The sequence below is a fragment of the Trachinotus anak genome, unplaced genomic scaffold (genome assembly GCF_046630095.1).
Source record: "Trachinotus anak isolate AG129_WGS33_773 ecotype Australia unplaced genomic scaffold, CSIRO_AGI_Tana_v1 ptg000008l, whole genome shotgun sequence".
NCBI lineage: Eukaryota > Metazoa > Chordata > Actinopteri > Carangiformes > Carangidae > Trachinotus > Trachinotus anak.
Window position 1 is genome coordinate 9,931,912 of NW_027273859.1, and position 19,820 is coordinate 9,951,731.

Sequence of the window (19,820 nt, forward strand, 5' to 3'; positions counted from 1 at the left end):
TCTTGTGTGTAGGTGTGGCAAACATAAAGGATAACCGCTAAAAAAAAAATGCCCCTAACATTGTAAATCCACATTATTTTAACGGTGATTATGTTGTTGCGTTGTTTTATATTGATTCTACTCATATTACACAGAAATATATCAAGTAATAACACAAAAGTGGCAATTTTCATCCTCTCTTTGGTGCAATTAATACTTAATCCATTAGATGGCGCAATGTCTCCACAGTAAGAATGAAAGTGGAGGTTCGCCCTTATAATTGAGACACTGATGGTAGAATTTCAATGGTTGTTTTTGGGGGGATTAAATTGTTGCTGCAAAACATTAACCGAACCGAAGTACCCACAAAGTTTATCATCAGGAAACAGGTAGCCTGCTATTTTCTTTCCTGCCAAATAGTAGGGTAACTATATGATATCTTAAGGTCCATAGTTATTGAGGGTAAAAATAAAAACAGATAGAAATAGAGCAGTATCTCAATTCTATTAAAACCCTTTCCACCCAAATGGCAAAAAAAAAAAAAAAAACCTTATAACAGCCATAGGCTATAATGCCTTGTTATGTGTTAAAATGCTATAAAGCGCAGTTCTAAATCATCACAGTCAACACATAATCGTATAAAACTGTCAGTGATTTCTCAATAGGGTTGCAGGGGTGATGAGACAAATTTAGCCACTATGCGCCTCTATGGAGACAATTGGATCAGGTGATGACTGTCCACTTAAGCATCAGTGTTATCACTTCAGATCCAGGGGTTTCCTTCCCAGGGTACCAAGGGCTTTCCATCGTCCACGCAGGATAGAAGACGAGTTCCCACGCATTGTGGAGATCCGCTGTGCCTCCAGCAACAGACTACTCCTCCACGCAAAAATAAATAAATAAATAAATAAATAAAAACACGGGTTTTGGTGACAGGCACCATGCGCAATGACTGAGTCTGTGGTTGGATCCAGGCGCTGCACAGAAATTTAGTCCGCATCATTCCCTGACAGCTCCCTGAGAGAGAAGGGGGAGAGAGAGACGGGGCTGGATTCTCAGGTAGGCTTTACAATCTCCTTCGAAGGATTTTCAAACATTGCATCCTCAACCTAAAATGACTGTGGGGCTAGTGCGTTTGGCCAGTGACTCAGTGCATTAGTATTTCTCATTTACAAGTTGAATGAATGCAGCATTTCATTCACAAGAGAGAGGAACTGGATAAGGTTTCTTACGAGGGAACACATTGAATTGCTCGTATTTATTAATTTGATGGAACACATTTTCATTGTCTTTATGAGCATGTTTCTCACTGAGTCATTTGAATGGAAGTAGAAGAACGTATGTAATTGTGAATGTATGCAGCGCACTCAGTATGCATGGGGCTGCTGCTAATTAACCTATGTAAGATACCAGTTATATAAATGAACATTTGATTTGCTTTGCAGAAAACATGTCTTACTGAACACATTTCTCCGCAGCAGACAGCAGAATGTTCCTTTCATTCAGGCAGAGGTGCTGATAGAGCCTCTTATTTTGAATTGTTGCAATGATTTACTACAGCGTGCTTTGGTGTCATGCCTATGTACTGAGTTAATTCATGAATGGCCGATAAATATAACTCTTAGTGTAGAAGGTTTTAATCCTCTTCAAGATTAATTAAAGCAAGAGTGGTGGCTGGCTGCACTACTGCAACACGGTGCTTCCTTGTTGCAGATCTGATACAAGAAAACAGACCTGGTAAGTCATGTGGGAGATTGTGTGGTTGCGGTCCCTGGGCGTTGCTGCAGGATTTTTAGGAGTGCACACTGGGGCTTGATGTGCCTGCAGACTAGGAGGAAAAAACATCAGCGATACCTCCAAATACTGATCTAGGCAGGGCAGCTTTCAACTCCAGCTGTGCCACAGGACAGGTGATTCAGTCACCTACTTGTTGTGGTGTTATCTCATCCTGCACTGGTGGGTTGTTACACTTGGACGGTCAGAATATATGTGTTGTACACAGACTTATTGGACCTGTCCAGTTCATTTCAGCTAGTGTTCATACAGAAGTGGGACAGAAAAAAGAAGCTGGGAATCCACCTCCCAGTTCCACCATCTCCAACTCCTCCTACAGACCTGAAGCATGGGGATTAAATGGGGGAGGGGAGAAAAGACTGAATGAACAGTCTATGAGATATCTGCAGCTGCCTCCTCTCACATGAGCACCCACAGTAGTGATTGGACGACACCCTTATTTATGCTGGTACCTCTCTCTCTGTATTTCTCTGTCTGTTTGCGAGCCCTGCACTATGTTCTGTGCAGAGGAACAATGGAATTAGGCAAGAGAGAAAAGATAAAACAAGAGAAAACAAGATGTGCAGAGCACTAAGAAACAGGGGGGTTTAGGGAAAAGGTGGGAAAAGATGGAGGAATGTAGTAAGTGCTCTGCACACTAACTGCATTATTTAAAGCTGAAGAATACAAGGCGACTGCTCCCATAATCCCATGTCTTCAGCTTGTCTTCCTCTCTAACCATGCTGTCTTTTCAACTGTGACTGTTAAGAACCATCCAAGCCAGATGATTCATGCCTGACAAAGTGCAGCCACGTTTCTTGATGATCCACTGACAATGTTATTTCAGTGAATACTTGCTCTGCATGGGCTTTGAAATTCGGCACAGACACATTCTACTACAAACACACAGACTGGAGGACACACATGCACACACACAGCATTTAATCATTCTGATTCCCATCTACTGATCTTGCTGTTACCATGGCCACAGTTGGTAAAGGTGCATGACTCTATGTTCCTCTGTGCTCTTCACAATCCATATATGGAGTTTAGAGCCCAAATCATATGTTGTGCTCTAAATATCGGTTGGTTTCTGTGCCCTGCTGTTGAGCATATTTATAAGAATTTGTTGTAGGAGAGACGTTGTTCTTCAGCTTCAGAGGGGAGTGGCTTTATCTTCAAATTCTCATCTGGGCAGTGAATGAGAATCGCTTCACCGGCCAGTCTGAAACTGGTGATTAGATCTGCCTTAACGCTGTAGCACATTGGAATAGACAGATTTAATTAATGTGGCCTTTAAACAAAGTCCCCCCTGGAGAGCATGGTGTTAAAAATTTCAAAACAGAATCAGGCTGTGATTGAATCTATAAACACCAGCTATATGCAACATTTCTTACCTGTTCGTTACTTACAATTTCCAACACTGATTATAATCACTTCTGTGCAAATGCTGTGGCTGCAGTAACGCTCTTGTCCCAGAGGATCAGAGTGACGTCTTAATAAACAAACTTTGCATTTCCAGCCTCCCAACAGGGCTTTTTGTCTCCAAGGTTGGGTCAAAGCTAAGTTTTCATGTTGCAGTGTTTCCAGACCAGAACATGCTCTCGTTTTCCAAAAGAGATCGGCTAAAAACACCCAGTGGTGTTGTACCTGCTGGTTCGCTGGTGGGACAAGAGGGAGGCTCAGATATCTGACAGCTGAACCGTGCCAGTTCCTCAAAGCAGAGCAACAGAATCATGGCCATCACACTGAGGGACTGATAGGTCTGACTTGTTTCTTTATATGTTAGGAAACCATGTAGTTTATCTCAACAGACCACCAGCTGTAGGTTACGTCTGGTTTGTAGGAAATAGATGCATAGTGTCTTTTCAGTAGACCTTTAGTGTGCTGATTTAATGTCCCTGTCTGGTTGTACTTGTTTTCTGGAGATAAGATGGGAGGAAGCTGGAGGAGCATGACTGGCCAGTGCATCAGCAGCCAGTTCTTGAAGTCCCACCTCTTACCTCTGGGGCATACAGGGATGAATCACCGTCAGCCTGGCAAATCTGAGACTTACTGCAGGCTCTTGCTGGAGTGCAGTTAATTGAGTGCTCCATGCCCAATAGCTGTTTACATTTATGGTTCAAATAATAAGGGCTGGGCAAAATAGGTCTCTCACATCAAAATGTCTGAGAAAATGTGGGTCATTGTTCTGCTAGATTTGAGAATTATTTACTCGAAATGATATCTGTAGGATATGGCCTGCTCATTCAGTGTGCATTGTGTTAAATTTAAGAATGAACGACACCGCGCCCAGCCTCTTTAGGTCTGTTGGATAGTGCCAGCAGTGGTAGCAGGATAGCAGCACGGTAGCTTGTCGGTCACTGGATGGTCTTTCCTGTTTGTTCTCCAGCGATGCGGGACCTGGAGCCATGCCTGCCTAGAGGATGTAGCTGAGTGTATTTGAAACGGTACAACACTCTCACGTTTGAGAGGTGAAGAGTCCTCACAGATGGTTCCACAGATGGTCCCTGTCAACGCCATTGTCTGAGTGAAAACACGCATAATTTGTCAATGCCACAGACCTAAAAAAAAAAAAAAAAAAAAAAAAAATATCCGTACTGTTTCCCAAAATAGAGTTAAATAAATCTGTCGGAACCTCTGTCATCTTTTTCTCCCCTAATCCACTGTTCTGTACAATCACTGGTAAATATGAGCAGACACAGTGTGCACTAATACCTTAAAGAGTGTAAGGCGATGGGGGTGGGAGTTGTAAATAATTAAAAAATGCTGAGTGATGTTTTCCTCCGGTAGTGGAGGGCTTCTTGGTGCAGTGCTTTACAATCTTGCCCAGGCTTCAGTGTGTTGGCATCTCACAGTCCTCTATGGGGGATGGATGGAGTTGGATGCCATGCAACTGGGAGTGGGTGGATACCTCGTGTTTTTTGGTCCTTCCTACCCTGTCTCCCCACTCACCCTGCAGGCCTGGTGTGTCGGCATTGGACACCAGCAGCTGAACACTGCGAAGAGTCCGTTTATAAGACCAACTGATCAGTGCGCAGATACAGGCGAATGTAAATGAATCATTTAACATCCAATAATCCATCAAGATTTCTTTCAATTGATCAAATCTGAGAAGTCAGTGGCACTTTTTAAATGATGCTAGCAATTCTGGTACATACAAGACACAACTTATAAGACAACTTGGGTGCTTGTTTTAAATTTGAACAAGAGTCTACAGCCATGCAGTGAATGGATCTAACTACTTACATCAGCATGCTAATATAACAATGCTAAAATAACAGTGTTAATGCTAACATGCTGATTAGCAGATATGAAGTTTACCATGTTCACCATCTAAGTTTAGCGTGTTAGCATGCTAGCATTTGATAATTAGCACTAAATACAAAGAAAAGCTGAGGCTGATGGGAATGTCATTAGTTGGGTTATAAACCAAAGTATTGGAAAAATTGATGTGACCTGATGGTGGTGCTAGATAAAAAGTTAGGAGCTCATAGTTGATCATCCATTCTCTTAAAACCTTGAATGTCCGTTCATGACAATCTACATAATAGACACTGAGATATTTTAGTCTCAATCAAAGCAGGAGACTGACTTTTAGTTGGGTGGACTCCATTGTATATAGTATACTTCTTGTTCTTATGGCCTGCTCCGCTGTGTGGCAGTACCAGTTTTAAGATTGGACATTTTACTGTCTGTGAAAGTCGTCTGCACAGGCCTTGAATGTCTTTAACATTAAGAACCACCAGCCCACATGTCACTACAGAATGTGGAGGAGCAGCTGGTTGTGCTTTCTGATGACATGTAGCCTACGTGTGAGTCAAGGTATTGTCAACTTGTTCATGTATTTCAGAACATTGTAATGAAGGTCTGCAGATGACTCATAATTCAACAATAGCACAGCAATAGTCATTAATGGGCTTTACAGTCATCGTTTTCCGAAGTAGATTCCATCTCTTTATTCAATCACACGAGCCTTGTGCTTATAATTATCAGTGAGGCATTGATGTCTGATAATAAGATTTCCTTCTGATTGGCTCTGTATTTGGAGATGTGAATGAAGAACAGATTTTAAATGAAAAAGAAATTGATTTATTTCTTCCCTTCTCAGGCATGATGTTCCTGATCACCACAGGACTTGAGTCGAAACTGTAGACCAGCCAAGACTCTCCTGTCTGAGGATCTCAGGCTGTGTTCTGTTTCATAATACATAAGACAATCTGACTTACTGCCAGGCCAGATGGTAGAGGAAGAAAAATTAGAACAACACAAAACATTTTATTTTTACCTTCTTTTCTAATTTATATTTAGATTGTTTTTTTTCAGATTTAAGCTGAAAATACATATACTGCATTTCACAGTCTTTCACCGTATTTGTATTTTATTTTTCCCAATTTTTTAAATTGTTGACTATATGGTAAAAGACACAGCATCACAATAACTTTATACCAAATATCAGTTTTTCAAAATAATTATTTTTGAATAGATGAATTATTTTAATGCTGCTTGGTGAAACTATGCTGTTCATAGTTTCACAACATGATAAATCATGAATGGAAATCCACACAAGGCAGTATAAGCCCAGTCATGGCTTAGTTTAAAAAAAAATGTTAGAGCTGAGCTAGTTTCTTGTAGCACAGTGAAATACTATGTATGGGTTGTAGGATTATTGGGTCTTTGACAGGGAAAAGCACAGTGTGTTACAGCTGATGAAACATTGATGTTCACAGCAACCTGAAGAAAATGTGTATAGTTTCAGCAGGATTATTAAATCACTGGTAGCGAGGCAATGCTGTGCTGACATGAATATCAAGTGTGACATCTACTTAGCATCAGCACCTTGGAAAATGGTTTGGAAGGAAGTGCTGATCTGAGTCCACGGGGACTCTGCAATGGCCAGTGCGAAGGGTTGGTGAACGATTGGGTGGTGGCTACAGCAGAGCTATAAGCCGACCTCCATTATACCTAAGTAAGGTTTAGCCCAAGGCCTCAAAATACAAATGGAGGCCTAATGAAAGATAAATTACAGTGAAACCAATTGTGCCTTCATTGATCTCCGATTCTCATTAACCCATTTTAGAAATGTCCTTCTTGGAGGATGGCGAGGGAATTGTTGCCCTGGAATTCAAGTAAAGCACCATGTAGTGTTTTAATGTCATAATATTCAATAACATCTACAAATAGGGCAGGTAGCCGGGTTTAAAATAAACAGATGAATGGCACAGTTACTTTAGTTCTGCTTAAATATACTAATACAAATGGAGTTAACAAAGTCACACTCATTTGTCTTAGGAATCATCCCTTCACTTTTGAATACAGTAAAAAAAGAAATTGCCCTCAGCGCTGTGTTTCATTTGATTATTTTCATTACTTTAGTAATCTACTCTTTAAGATGAAGCAATTCATCATTTAGTCTATAAAATGTCAAAAAATAGTGAAAAATGCCCGTCACAATTTTCCAGAGCCCATGGTGACGTCTTTAGATGGCAGATCTCAAAACCCAAAGGTATTCAACGTATATATAAGGAAAAGCAGCAAATCCACACATTAGATGACCTGGAAACAGCTAATGTTTGGTATTTTTCTTCAATAAATAACTTAATAAGTCAGAGACCAATTGCTTTCTGTCAATGCACTACTTGTCGTTTGAGGACAAATTGCTTGATAATGATATGAAAACACCGGTGCAGAACATTGCTTTTACACATTGTTTTTTTGTTGTTTTTTTTGCTGATCTCAGCATAAGACCCTCTTCCCTCTCTCCCCCTCCCCTCTTAAGCTCTAAATGCTGTATCCATAACGATCCCTGTTGGATCAATCCATCAATGCCCTGCTGACTTGTGGTCACTCCCCCTGCTTTCTTCAGTTCTTGTTTCCACAAGCAAGTACCAAAAAAAATGGCAATGACAAGGTGCTTTTATTTCCAATCTTTTTTTCTTTCCAGTCATGTGTTCTGCAGTAATGAATCATACACCTGTTTATGAAAGTCACATATCAACATTAATCTCTGCAGGTGTCTGATATGACTTCAAGCAAGTAACTCATGCTGGGCACTCACTTCAAGTATCCAAGGAGAATGCATGGCTGTGTTTCTAAAAATGGATTTGATGTGTAGGGTGTGCTCTGGGAGTTGTGTATGCATACATCCCTGAAGATGCACAGATGCATTTATATTGACTATCCTCTCAGGCCCCAAGGAGGAGACACAGGTTTCTAAATTGGTCTTCGCCACCCCCATATGAAATTCTGTATGGGAGAGATCCTGCTGGGTGGATGACTTGTGATGATGAAGCAGATGACTTACTTTGAGTCGATGCTCTCCCTCTGGTCTTTCCTGTTGTCATCTCACACGTGATCCCTTACTAGTCATGCCTGGTGTGTTTGTAGACGCCATTGTGTGGTTGCTTGCACAGTTTCTGGGGACCACTCTGCAAAGTGACGCGTCACTTTGTTGGCTTCAAGGCATTTTGTAAAAAAATAAAAATAAATAAATAAACCCAAAAGAATATCTGCTGCTCTCCAGAGAAGAACCCACCACCTGACTGAATCATCTCACAGGGGAGGAAAACACGTACAAGATGAGTGTTCCACCAAGTCACAGATGACGCAGATTAGTAGCATTTATAACCTCAAAACAGCACAGAGGATGACAGTCTGAGGGTCACAGTGGTGTCATAACTGCACAATAACAAGGATCGATATGACATTTTCCACATGACAGTCCCTTATAATTGGCCTTAGGTACATTTTTATATATGTACACTTAAAGCCCTTTGAGATGTAAATCCTCTCTGGCTATACAGTAGGTGAAACCAAGCAGTACTTTTCTGTGTCTCAGGCATCAAAGCCTATGCTGACAGCTCTTTATGAGAAAAGGGTGGATGTGATTATGCAGACTATCTCCTGAATGCTAATTGCACTGTCACCTCGGCAAAGAGTCCACTTCTGTGATGCAGTAACATCTATCCCCAGCACCAGAGAGCTCTCACTTGTCTGAGTCAGTGATTACCCAGCCCAAGTCTGAATGCCCCCTCCCGTCTGTCTCTCTCCATGCACCTCTCCAGGACAATCGTGTTAGACAAAAGTGGGATAATTAATTTTGGCAAGTGAAGGAGGGTAAAGCTTGAGAGCCTCAGTGTGCACAATATATACCATACAGTCAGAGTAATGTCTGTTTCGTCAGATTGCCGCTGAAAAGTGGGAACAAAGACAAAAGGTCCCTGAAGACTGTGTTTTGCTCCTGTTGGCTGGATGCAGCAGCAGCATCAGAGGGAAAAGCCCACACCCAGAGCGGCTATTGATAGCACAACGAATTTGTTGTTATTCTATGAATCCTGCAGGCAGTGCAGCAACAGTTTAGAGCTCAAAAGGTATGGAGCCTGACGTTACGCAGCATAATATGAGCAGCTGAATGAGGGAGACAGTGGTGCACCCCTCCCTTTCACTCCCTCTTTCACTTTCTCCAAGGTTCTATAGTGTGAGGTTTTACTGCTGTGAAAAGCTGAAGATGAGAGAAACTTATTGATTTTCCTTTTAGCCTTATCATTACGCATTCCTCACTGCCAATCTCTCCAATACGGTACCTGCACTTTCCTCATCCTGCACCATCACACTTCTCCATATTTGAGGGTCCAGAGAGGCTTTTTGTTGTTCTTGTTGCTCCTTGCTCGGTGCCCGCTGATCTTCACTGACTGCTGGTACTTTCCCTCAGGACATACACTGCTGTATTCCCCCAGCCTAGGGCCGGAGTGTCCCTGTATGTATTGTCTGGCAGATACTTGAAGCAGCTCTAAGTCAGTTGTACAGGGGCACACACACACACACACAGACCCACACAGACACACACACACACACTCTCAGCAGACATGCCCATAGGCGATCGCCTCAGTGATTTCTGTTGACATCTCTGTAGCATCTTTTTCACGTCACTCTGAGGTTATATTACGTTGCTGATGTGTCATATGGACAGGGCTTTGAGAACTTCAACCAGCTGAGAGCTCACTGTTTCCCTCTGTCATCATTAACACTGGGATGTGTTGTCGGCCTGTTTTTCGCACCATGTACTGCAAAAGCTTATCTCTTGTCATCACATACTTTAAAAACTCAGATGACACAGCCTTTCTTTGACTCCTCCTCAGCAACAGTGACTGCAAACAATCCAGTCTCGATTTCACCACACGGAATGACGACAACTTCCTACAGATCTTATGAACTGTTCATCAGCCTCCCCGTCACACTCGACTACACACTCAGTCCAACCAGGATCCCCGGAGAAGGAGTATAAATTGTTGAGAACTGTAAATACACAGAGATCACTTTGGATTAAAACCTCAGCTTCGACCAACACACTATGAACGATCAGAAACGCTGGAGACAAAGACTCTGAGTCATCCCTGTCAGTAAAAGCTCACCTCCCCCTCCTGTATATAATAATTAACCACTCCTGCTATATGGAGCCACCTGCTTCTTTGAAATGCGTAGACTCACAGTTTCACTTACAGCTGCTAAGATAATTGGCTTTACCACCCCCAATTTGTGCAGCCTTATCTCCTCAGCCCTTATGCATAAATTTAAATGACCCCTGCCACCCCCATTCACTGTGGTCACTAATGTACAGGTGGTCCCCCCCCCCCCCATTGCCTTATGCACACTAAGCATTTCCCCTTGTTAGCACCACTGTATATCAGCACAGTTTAGGCTCATATGCTACAGATCCATTGTGTTTGTGTCATGTCTTGGCAATGTTTTTTCCGTGTCCGTTTACTGGTTAAATATGTCTGTGGAAAGAATTCGATAAAACAGTCTTGGCAAGAGGAGATGGCACTGATTAGGCTGTAAAACTGGCACAAGAAAATGTGCTTACATTTCCACTGGTAGCTGATATTTTGTTGCTATTTCAGTCGTGGTATGTAAATTCACAGGAAGCAAGTAGTTGAAGGTAAAAAGTGGTTATTACTTTTTTGGAAACAATAATAGATTTGTGTTTATTTGCAGTAATTGTTTGGCTCATGGTGATCACCAATGGGAGGTCATCATTAGCTACCTTTTTTTATTTAGCTTTACATCAGTGTGGCAATTAAAATGAAGTGTATCTGGAGATATGCCAGTTTAAGGTCAGCACTGTCCATGGCGGCAGTTGAGTCAGTGCTGCATAAACATGAGAGAAGGATAGAGAATAACTGTGAGTGTGGAGTCAAAACACGTAAGTCAGCCTCCAGTCATGGGTTGGCATCTTTTTAAGACATCAGTTAAAGTTTGTTTGACGGTTTCACGCTGAATCAATCTCTGTCTTTCCTTCTGTCCACCTGCAGACTGCGGTAGCGCAGCATGACGGACACAGTGATGAGCAGCAGCTCCGATCACTGGATGTCCAACGACAGGCAGAGGAACATGCATGCAAGGTAAAGCGCGACGGGCAGAACATTTTTGTCGAGGTAGCTGTTTGTGATGGCGACATCGACACTAAACTGTGCCCTCCTTTCTCTCTCCTGCATCTCTCTGATGTGTGATCTGTGACACAGTGAAAAAGAGCAGTAAGTAGATCAACTCCCACTCCACCACCTCTTATTCTCATTGCGCGTCTCCTGCTCTGTAACTGTTCATAGAGCAGTGTGATGTGTTGATGTTGTAAGTGCATGTTCATTCATTCGCTGTGTTCGCTCTGTTTGTTCAAACACTCAATGTGAAGCGTGTATGCAAATGTGCAACTGAATATCATTGAAGAAAATCACAGAGGCAGTGTAATCTCAACTGGAGAATATGCTGACTGACAGGGGCAACTGGACCATGCAGCCAGGCTCTGGTTCTGGTCCAGACCTGACAGATGAAGAGAAAGAGATTATAAACAATGTGATCGCCCGGGCTGAGAAAATGGAGGCCATGGAGCAGGAGAGAATTGGGTAAGAGACTGTAAAACATGCGGTGGTTTCTCTGATATGTGTATATGAAAACAGAGTCACCTGTTGAGACCGATGACATGCACACATTTGGGCCTGGGATAATTCACAGTGACATTTTAAGGAAGATTTCACCCTGTGCTGCTGCAGGCGCTTGATAAACCGCCTGGATGACATAAAGAAGACCGTGTGTGGGGATGGAGTGTCCCGCTGCCTGCTGTGTGGGGAGCAGCTGGGCTCACCTGGGGTCAGCTCAGTGGTGTGTGAGGACTGCAAAAAGGTAGGTAATGAGTCAGCCATTTAATACAAGGGAGAAACTAACACACTCCTCTGCAGTTCACACAAAACAATAGGTTGCGCAATATGAGCTGTTTGTTTGTAAAAACTCTGTTAATGGCAGAAATCTTTATATTCTCCTGTGGCGCAGAACATGTGTACCAAGTGTGGTACACAGTGTAGCAGTCGGCCACGTGCCGTGTGGCTTTGCAAGATCTGCAGAGAACAGCGAGAGGTGAGTGCTTTACACCGGTGAACTAATAACAGGATTCAGGATTGTCGGAAAACCTGAAACCCATATATTTTTTCTGTTTTCTCAGGTGTGGAAGAGGTCTGGTGCCTGGTTCTTCAAAGGTTTTCCTAAGCACTTCCTGCCATCACCCATGCCATTATCTAAACAAAGAGAGAAAGGTGCCAAAGAGGCGGCAGAGCCCCAGGGGCCACCAGCCTCCGAGCCCAGGGAGGCAGTGACCAAACCGCAACCAACAGGTAGATACAGGCAAGATTTGCCCCTTCAGCTTTAGTCTGCAGTGTTTTTCAGTTATTGTGAGTTTCTACGTGAGGCGATCGGCAGGTCCTTATCACCATTTTTGGTTGACCTGTTTAGATTGTGGTCACAGACAACTGGTTTATATCATTGCTCTATTAGGTCAGAGTCAGGGCCCTGCCTCTGAGCAGCAAGACTCAGGCAAGTTTTTGATATCTAGAAATCTTTATAAAGGGATTTGCCAAACTACACGATCTGCATGTGAGATTTCCATTTCACAGCAGTGCTGCCTGTTGAGACTTAAAGTTGAGCTGAAATTTTAATTCTTCTCACTTTTTGTGTTAGGAAATAAACTAAATACTACAGCTACTGTGCCTATTTTTAAAAATAGGATACTTTTCAGAAGGGGATAAAACCAGATTAGGACATATTATGGAAATAGCATCTAAGCTGCAAGCCTCTGGGTGGTTTCCCCTGACGACCTGAGAAGAGAAAGCTATACTGTATAAACTACAAACATTGATACAAGGAGCATTTTCCCCTTTCTCAAATCCACATTGTGACGACTGTTAGTGATTTAAGATGTCTCTTTACAACATTCAGCATTTTGGAAGTCTCATCATGCCTTAAGGTTGTATACAATATATAATATAATATTTAAATTTCTTCACGTAATTACAATTTTGACCAGAAAAGTAGAAATATCAATACAAACACTAGGGATATATATGTGTGTATATATATATGTTTAATTTCAGTCCACTTTTCAAAGGGCCTCCTCTTCAGTCTCATTAGGTCAGCATCTGATGACATGATTCTTCTTGCAGTCCCGCCTCTCATTGCTCTTTTCCCGAGCATCAAACCTTTTATCAGCTTTCCCAAATTTGGCAGTACCGCCCACTGTTGCAGTGGAGGGTGGCGAAGAGCTCAATTAAGCTGTCGGAAGGTGCATGCTGTGACATGGGATGAGCCTCCAGGTGGTGCTGGCATGATGGGTCACATTGTATCATTTCACACTTTCAGCGTGATTACCTGTGCAACATGACTTGCCCATAAAACAGAGGGGAAGCTTGAGCAGACAGGCATTATATAGCTGCTGCATGTACAGTAGTCGGCTGCCACAGCTTGTTGTAATGTATGTAGGTCAATGCCTTCGCAATGAAAAAGCTGCAACATCAAAAGTACGCAGAGGGACTAGGGAGTATTACAGATTCCACTGCAGTAGGAGCCTGAAGTGGTGCGATTATGCGTGTCTCCCTTACGTGTACTGTATGTCTGCGTGTTTACTGTATTACGGTATTCATACTTATTTTTAGGCCCAGAGCCACAGGGCCGTGCTGGTTACCCACCTGTGGCCCCTAAACCATCGGTTGTATGCATGGCCACTGGTGGGGCTGGCCCTCAAGAGGCGGGGCAGGGAAGCCCGGTGGTGATGAAGAAGATGGTTCCCGTGCAGAGCTCCAGACCGCAGCCTGCCGCATCAGTCACCATGCAGGCCCAGCAGGGTGAGAGACAGCGAGGACACAATCCCAAGCATGAACCAAATGTTGCGGCCCTAGTGGCGTCATTCTGTGCAGTCAGTCTCACACGATTGAATGTGGTTGTAGGTCCAGATGGAGGTGCTTACTCCTCTGGTGCAGTCCCTCCAGAGCAGAGAGCGCCTCCTGCAGTGAGAGAGGACAGGAGGCAGCCCGCTGCCCACAGTGCTGTTCCCGTCCGGCAGCAACCTCCCCCAGCTGAGGAGGAGGAGGAGGCCAACGACTATGACTCTGACGAAGCCAGTGAGTGCACCATCTGCTCACTCTTCTCATAGAGTAGCGTGGCTGATGTGTCTACTTTAATTCCACCTCATGTTCAGTTTGACATTGATGATTTCTTTCCACTGATTTCAGGTAAATACCACCAGATGGGGTGTTCTGTTAATAAAGCAAAAAACATATTGTCATATAGCATACAGTATCGGGCATTGATGTCCTTAATTTGGCAGCATTTCTGTTCCCCTGATGGATTCCAAGTCATTCTGTGTTGATGCTTGACTTCTGCCTTTGAGTCATCTGGTAACAATTCATATCTATAAAATGCTCAATAGTCAGAGCAAACAGCGAGTGAGTTGGGTTGAAAATGAGAAGTGATAAGCACCATATGTAATCGAAGCATGAAAATCAATGTCCAAGGAACTAAAGCAGAGGAAGATGTGTATCAGGACATGATTCTCTAAATCAATAGTGATGTATAAGCTATGTAATTGTACTTTTTCTTTTTTTTTTTTTTATATATCCCACATCCCATTTTAATGGTGCCATGTCATTCACGCCTTGCGCCTGCAGCGTCAAACGGCCTTTATTCCCTCTCTGGGGGATTTAGTGTTAATTTATTTTATTGAGGTCTGGGAATATGGAGCTGTACAAATAATTTGAGATACACCGGGGCTAACAGGATTTAGATTCCCCTTGTGTTTGATCCAGTCCCCTGTTTCTGGAGCGAAAATGGCAGAAATAGCAATGGTTTTCATGTGGCTGTTGGAGTTGTGATGGTGGGAACAGTTAAGGCCTGTGGTGCTGACTGGTTTCAGTGTAGCTCAACTGGTTATAACCTCTTCAGTTTCGTGGTGAATCTCAGCCCAGAAAAGTTGAACAGTTATATAAGAAAAAAATTAACAAATGACATTTGATTATTTTGTCCCCCAACAGCTATGCTTGGCAATGAAACTCCTCCAAAGAAAATCTGTGTGGGCAGCACTTCAGATTTTTTTTTTTTCTTATTTTCTGAATGTCTTCCTTTGAGGTTTGAGTGTTTATTTGATTTCTTTTATATCATATGCCCCTGATTTGTAATTAGATTTTTCAGATATTTAAGTAAATAGAACGCTCTGAATGTTTCATGAGTGAAGGTGTAGACTTTATTGTCCATCCTTCTTGTCCATTCTGGGCTGGTACTTGATCTCACTTCTATTCACAGTTTGAGAGTTAATTACAAGAGCATCTTTCCCTTTATATCCCTGTTTGTCCCTTTTTATTTATACTTTTAATTATTCATGAGCAGACCTGCTGGCTCTCTGTGGTCTAATGCGATGACTGGTCTGGGTCTCTTTCAGCCACTCTGGGCTCTCTAGAGTTCAGTCTGCTCTATGAACAGGAAAGCAACAGCCTCCACTGTAGCATCCTCAAAGCAAAGGTACCACTACTCTCCTCAATCTCTCACACAAAGAGACAATTACAATCAAGTGGTTTATGTTCAAAAGCTCCTGAATGGCACTTTAGCTTAATTGATCTCTGCCGTTCTTAACGATGTGATGGACACTGTGCTCTGTTTCTCCTCAGGGACTGAAGCCCATGGACTCAAACGGACTGGCAGATCCTTATGTCAAGCTTCATCTGCTGCCAGGGGCTAGTAAGGTAAAAGACACACCTTTCCTACATTAAGCTTTTACTTCTTTTAAAAGATTTATTACCTCCGTATCCTGCTAAGCAAAATAGGAAGGGTGGTGATTTTAGATCCCACTGGGTGGTGAGTGATCGCTCCGCTGGCTCAAGCCTGACACCTTGTGGTTTGAATTGAGAAAAATCATAAAATTGACAGGGATGACATCTGGAAATAAAGTAAATAAAAGGTGAAGTGAAGGTGCATTATTTGTGGAGTGTGGTTATACTGTGCTGTAGTGATGAATGGGGCAGGTCTTGGCTGCAAAAACACCTTTTGATGGGAAGCAGCACCATGTAGAAATTCACTGTGACAAAATAGCACAGACCACAGATAGTGTGACATCATGTGTCGTGGTAACCTGCCATGAGATATTTCCGTTTCCACCCTACATCAAACAGTCTAACAAGCTGCGCACAAAGACCTTGAGAAACACCCGTAACCCTGTGTGGAGTGAGACGCTCACCTACCACGGCCTGACAGATGAGGACATGCAGCGTAAGACCCTCAGGTGGATACTGTACCTCAGACACTCACTTAGCAGCAGCAGCGGCCCCGTTCATTCATGTTTCAAACCTAATATTCCTTTAGTTGACTTGTTTAAGGGTCTAACAGATTCTCTTTTGATTTCCACAGGCTCTCCGTCTGTGATGAAGACAAGTTCGGGCATAATGAGTTTATTGGTGAAACCCGAGTGGCGCTGAAGAAATTGAAGATGAACCAGAAGAAAAACTTTAACGTGTGTCTCGAGAGAGTTGTCCCTGTGAGTGAAACTCAATTACAGTCAAACAACGCTTTGTTCTCCTTGTCTGAATCTCTTATTGACCGGGTGTAATCTTGTTCCCCCTTCACAGACGAAGAGAACTGCAACAGCCGGAGCAGCCAGAGGCATCGCTCTCTATGAAGATGAGGCAATGCTTTTATTTAATGAGCACGCCTAAACATGGCAGATTCCACCAGAAGTAGTAGAAGTTGTATACAGCTTACCAAGAATCCTAATGAGCTATTTTTGTTACGCCTATGCTCTTTTAGTCAGCAAAAGATGGCGGAGACATAGAAGAGCGTGGTCGGATTCTGGTCTCCCTCATGTACAGCACCCAGCAGAACCGTCTCATTGTGGGCGTCGTGCGCTGCGTTCACCTGGCTGCCATGGATGCTAATGGCTACTCTGACCCATATGTCAAAATGTAGGTAAAGCAGGGGGAGAGGTACATTCAGCTTGTCAATTTATAACTCTTGAAATGGTATTCTATACATGTATATGTAATTTTCAGATGCCTGAAACCTGACATGGGGAAGAAGGCAAAGTGCAAGACACAAATCAAAAAGAGGACTTTAAACCCAGAGTTTAATGAGGTTTGTAGCAGAGTTTAGGCTGAAAGGCTTCAATTAAAGAAAATCTGCTTATTCCCAAGTCATTATCCAATTGCTGTGTTCATATTTTTGCAGCTCAGGTATGGGAAAATGTTAGAAAGGATGAATTAATGTCTCAATTCAAATTCCAGGAATTCAGCTATGACATCAAACACAGTGAATTGGCCAAGAAGACTTTAGATATCTCTGTGTGGGACTATGATATCGGAAAGTCCAACGACTACATCGGTAAATATTTGATCACCATCACTGCTTCGATGCAATCACAATGAAATTCTCACCTGCTCACCACCTGCTCCTCACTCCTCACTTTCTTCCTGACAGGTGGGTGTCAGCTGGGCATCACTGCCAAAGGAGAGAGGCTGAAGCACTGGTACGAGTGTTTGAAGAACAAGGACAAGAAGATTGAGCGCTGGCACACCTTGATGAATGAGAATCACGTCGCTAGTGATTAACCACTTGCCCACCCCAGTGCAGCATGAGCTATCCTCCCTACTTGGTTTGCATTCACCTCTGAGAGCCCTTGTTTTTCCCCCCATTTTTGTTGTGTTTATCTATTCTTTCACTACCTGACCATCACACAGGCACTGCTCGCATTGATCCTTTTCCCTGATATAGTATATACTCTTCTTTCCTGTCTTCTTATTAACAGTTTCTCTGCCTGTGCTGATACTTAATCTGCCTCTGGGACAAATCATGGCATAAATGAATTAGAGATTTCATTAATGTAACCAAGACATCTGTCGGCGAACAGCTGCATAAAGACCATCTTGCCTGTCAGTGATGTTATATAGTGTGCTGAACATGACACATTCTCCGCTAAAGGAAATAAGGTTTAAATTGCACTGGCACAGAGCAAAGAAAAGCAATATGTTATGGTCTCCGAGGTCAAAACCAATTGTCAGGCTCCTAAATGCCTCTGTTGAGCTCATGCCTGAAACTATTTAGACTGTCAGGGTCTTACTTTTGATTTTTCATGTGATTACAACATGCTTAGTGTAACACTTGAACTGTATAAGCATGCCGAGCCACTGACGTAAGAAAACACGCAGCTGCACCTTAAAATATTTCAACTGTGCCCACTGGCCTGCACATAGTGTATATTTCCACTAAGAAATGTTTACATACTGATACATTGCTCAGGTTAGGATAGACATCTGGTAAACAGATGATTCATAAGTCAGTGGACCATGAGCTAGGTGAATCTTTCATCAGTTGCTTTTAATTTGTTATTTAAAATTATAGCACACTAGTTAAACATTAGGAGTTTTTATGTATAGTTATTCAAGCTGTGAATTTTGAGTTGGTGGGAAGTATTAACTGCGTGATTAGAGGAACTGAAAAGTGAATGACAATGTTTATTTTTTGTATTTATTTCTTAGCTGTGGTTAGACTTGGCAGGAAAAAGGTTTCTCCTCTTGCTACCTGTTCTCTTCTGAAGCTCGCGGTTCACTCTGACGCCTCAGAGGTTTTCTACTGCAGTGTTTACACTGAATGCACACAGTAACGTTTCCTACATGTTTCCGTAAAACAAATTTGGCTGCTGTGCTTTACAAAGAGAGACTGCGGAACAGGTTATGTCATAAGTATGTGCAGCTTTACCTGCATGCACTGTGCTCGTGACTCTTGTGTGCCTGGGGCAGTCGTGGCCCGCTTTTACATCAGCGCACCCTTTGCACAAAAGAGGGCGCTTTCCCCTCTGCCACGTCCCAGTCATTCAAGGCTTTAGTGTGTGTTTGTTCACTAATCACAGCAAACCATGGAAAGCACACCTTCCAAAGTGGAATGACCTCAATTTATACAGCTGTTTGCAAGTTATTCCAATGTCAAAACAAAGATGAAAACAAAAAAACCTATGCATGAAATGTCTTGTGGTTCAAGATATATATACTTTGTAGGAAATAAATGCTATTGTAATTCCATTAATGTTTACACTTCTTCCCCATAACATTCCTGTTGATACTTTAAACACAAGAGGCCATATGCTGCATGACTATGATGACTATCGGTGTAATCTGAATGAGCTGGTCTGATAACATCCACAGGATAAACTTATAATAAACTGAGCACATCAGCCAAGCATCAGACCTTATCAAACTCTATCAGTAGCAGACATTGAGATTATTCTCATTCTTTGAATGAAACCTTCTGTACATTTACATTCAAATCCCTCCAGTGTCCTGTTTTCTCTGTACAGCCACTCTGCCCCTCTGTGGCAGGGACTGAAGCAACCACCATTACAGCATTACACGCTGTCCTTTGTTGTGCTACTTCAGCTACAGTGATCATCAGATGATGATCAACATAAATTATAACCAGTATACATATATTATTTTTTAAAAAACAGGCTTCTCTCTGAGCTAAACCTATAGCCGTCTTCTACTTGATTCTGCCCTTTCAGTGGAATGTTTCTTGGTTTATCTCTGTATTTGTAAATAGATAGTGCATGCACTGGAATTATGTATGTTTGCAAATAACTTTGCATGTAAAGATTTTGCAGAGAGTTTACACAGATCAATAAAATCTAATGAAAAATGACATGTCTTTTGTGTCTAATCAGTGCAGATGGAATCGGGAGAAAGGGGAGCAGCATATCCTGAAGTGTATTTGACTTG

At 42.5% G+C, this 19,820-nt stretch overlaps 1 protein-coding gene across 1 annotated transcript; it reads left to right on the top strand.

Moving 5' to 3' along the window:
- The first annotated feature begins 672 nt into the window (after positions 1–672).
- On the top strand, positions 673–19,743 carry LOC139623873 (rabphilin-3A-like). Its single transcript, XM_071482477.1, has 18 exons — positions 673–1,038; positions 11,064–11,153; positions 11,274–11,285; positions 11,526–11,651; positions 11,799–11,928; positions 12,076–12,159; positions 12,245–12,413; positions 13,728–13,916; positions 14,019–14,192; positions 15,506–15,585; positions 15,732–15,806; positions 16,233–16,342; positions 16,468–16,594; positions 16,686–16,742; positions 16,864–17,018; positions 17,106–17,187; positions 17,337–17,433; positions 17,530–19,743. Exons 2-18 carry the CDS (start codon positions 11,080–11,082, stop codon positions 17,658–17,660), a joined length of 1,872 nt encoding a protein of 623 aa, XP_071338578.1. The 5' UTR covers positions 673–1,038; positions 11,064–11,079; the 3' UTR covers positions 17,661–19,743.
- Positions 19,744–19,820: the final 77 nt, after the last annotated feature.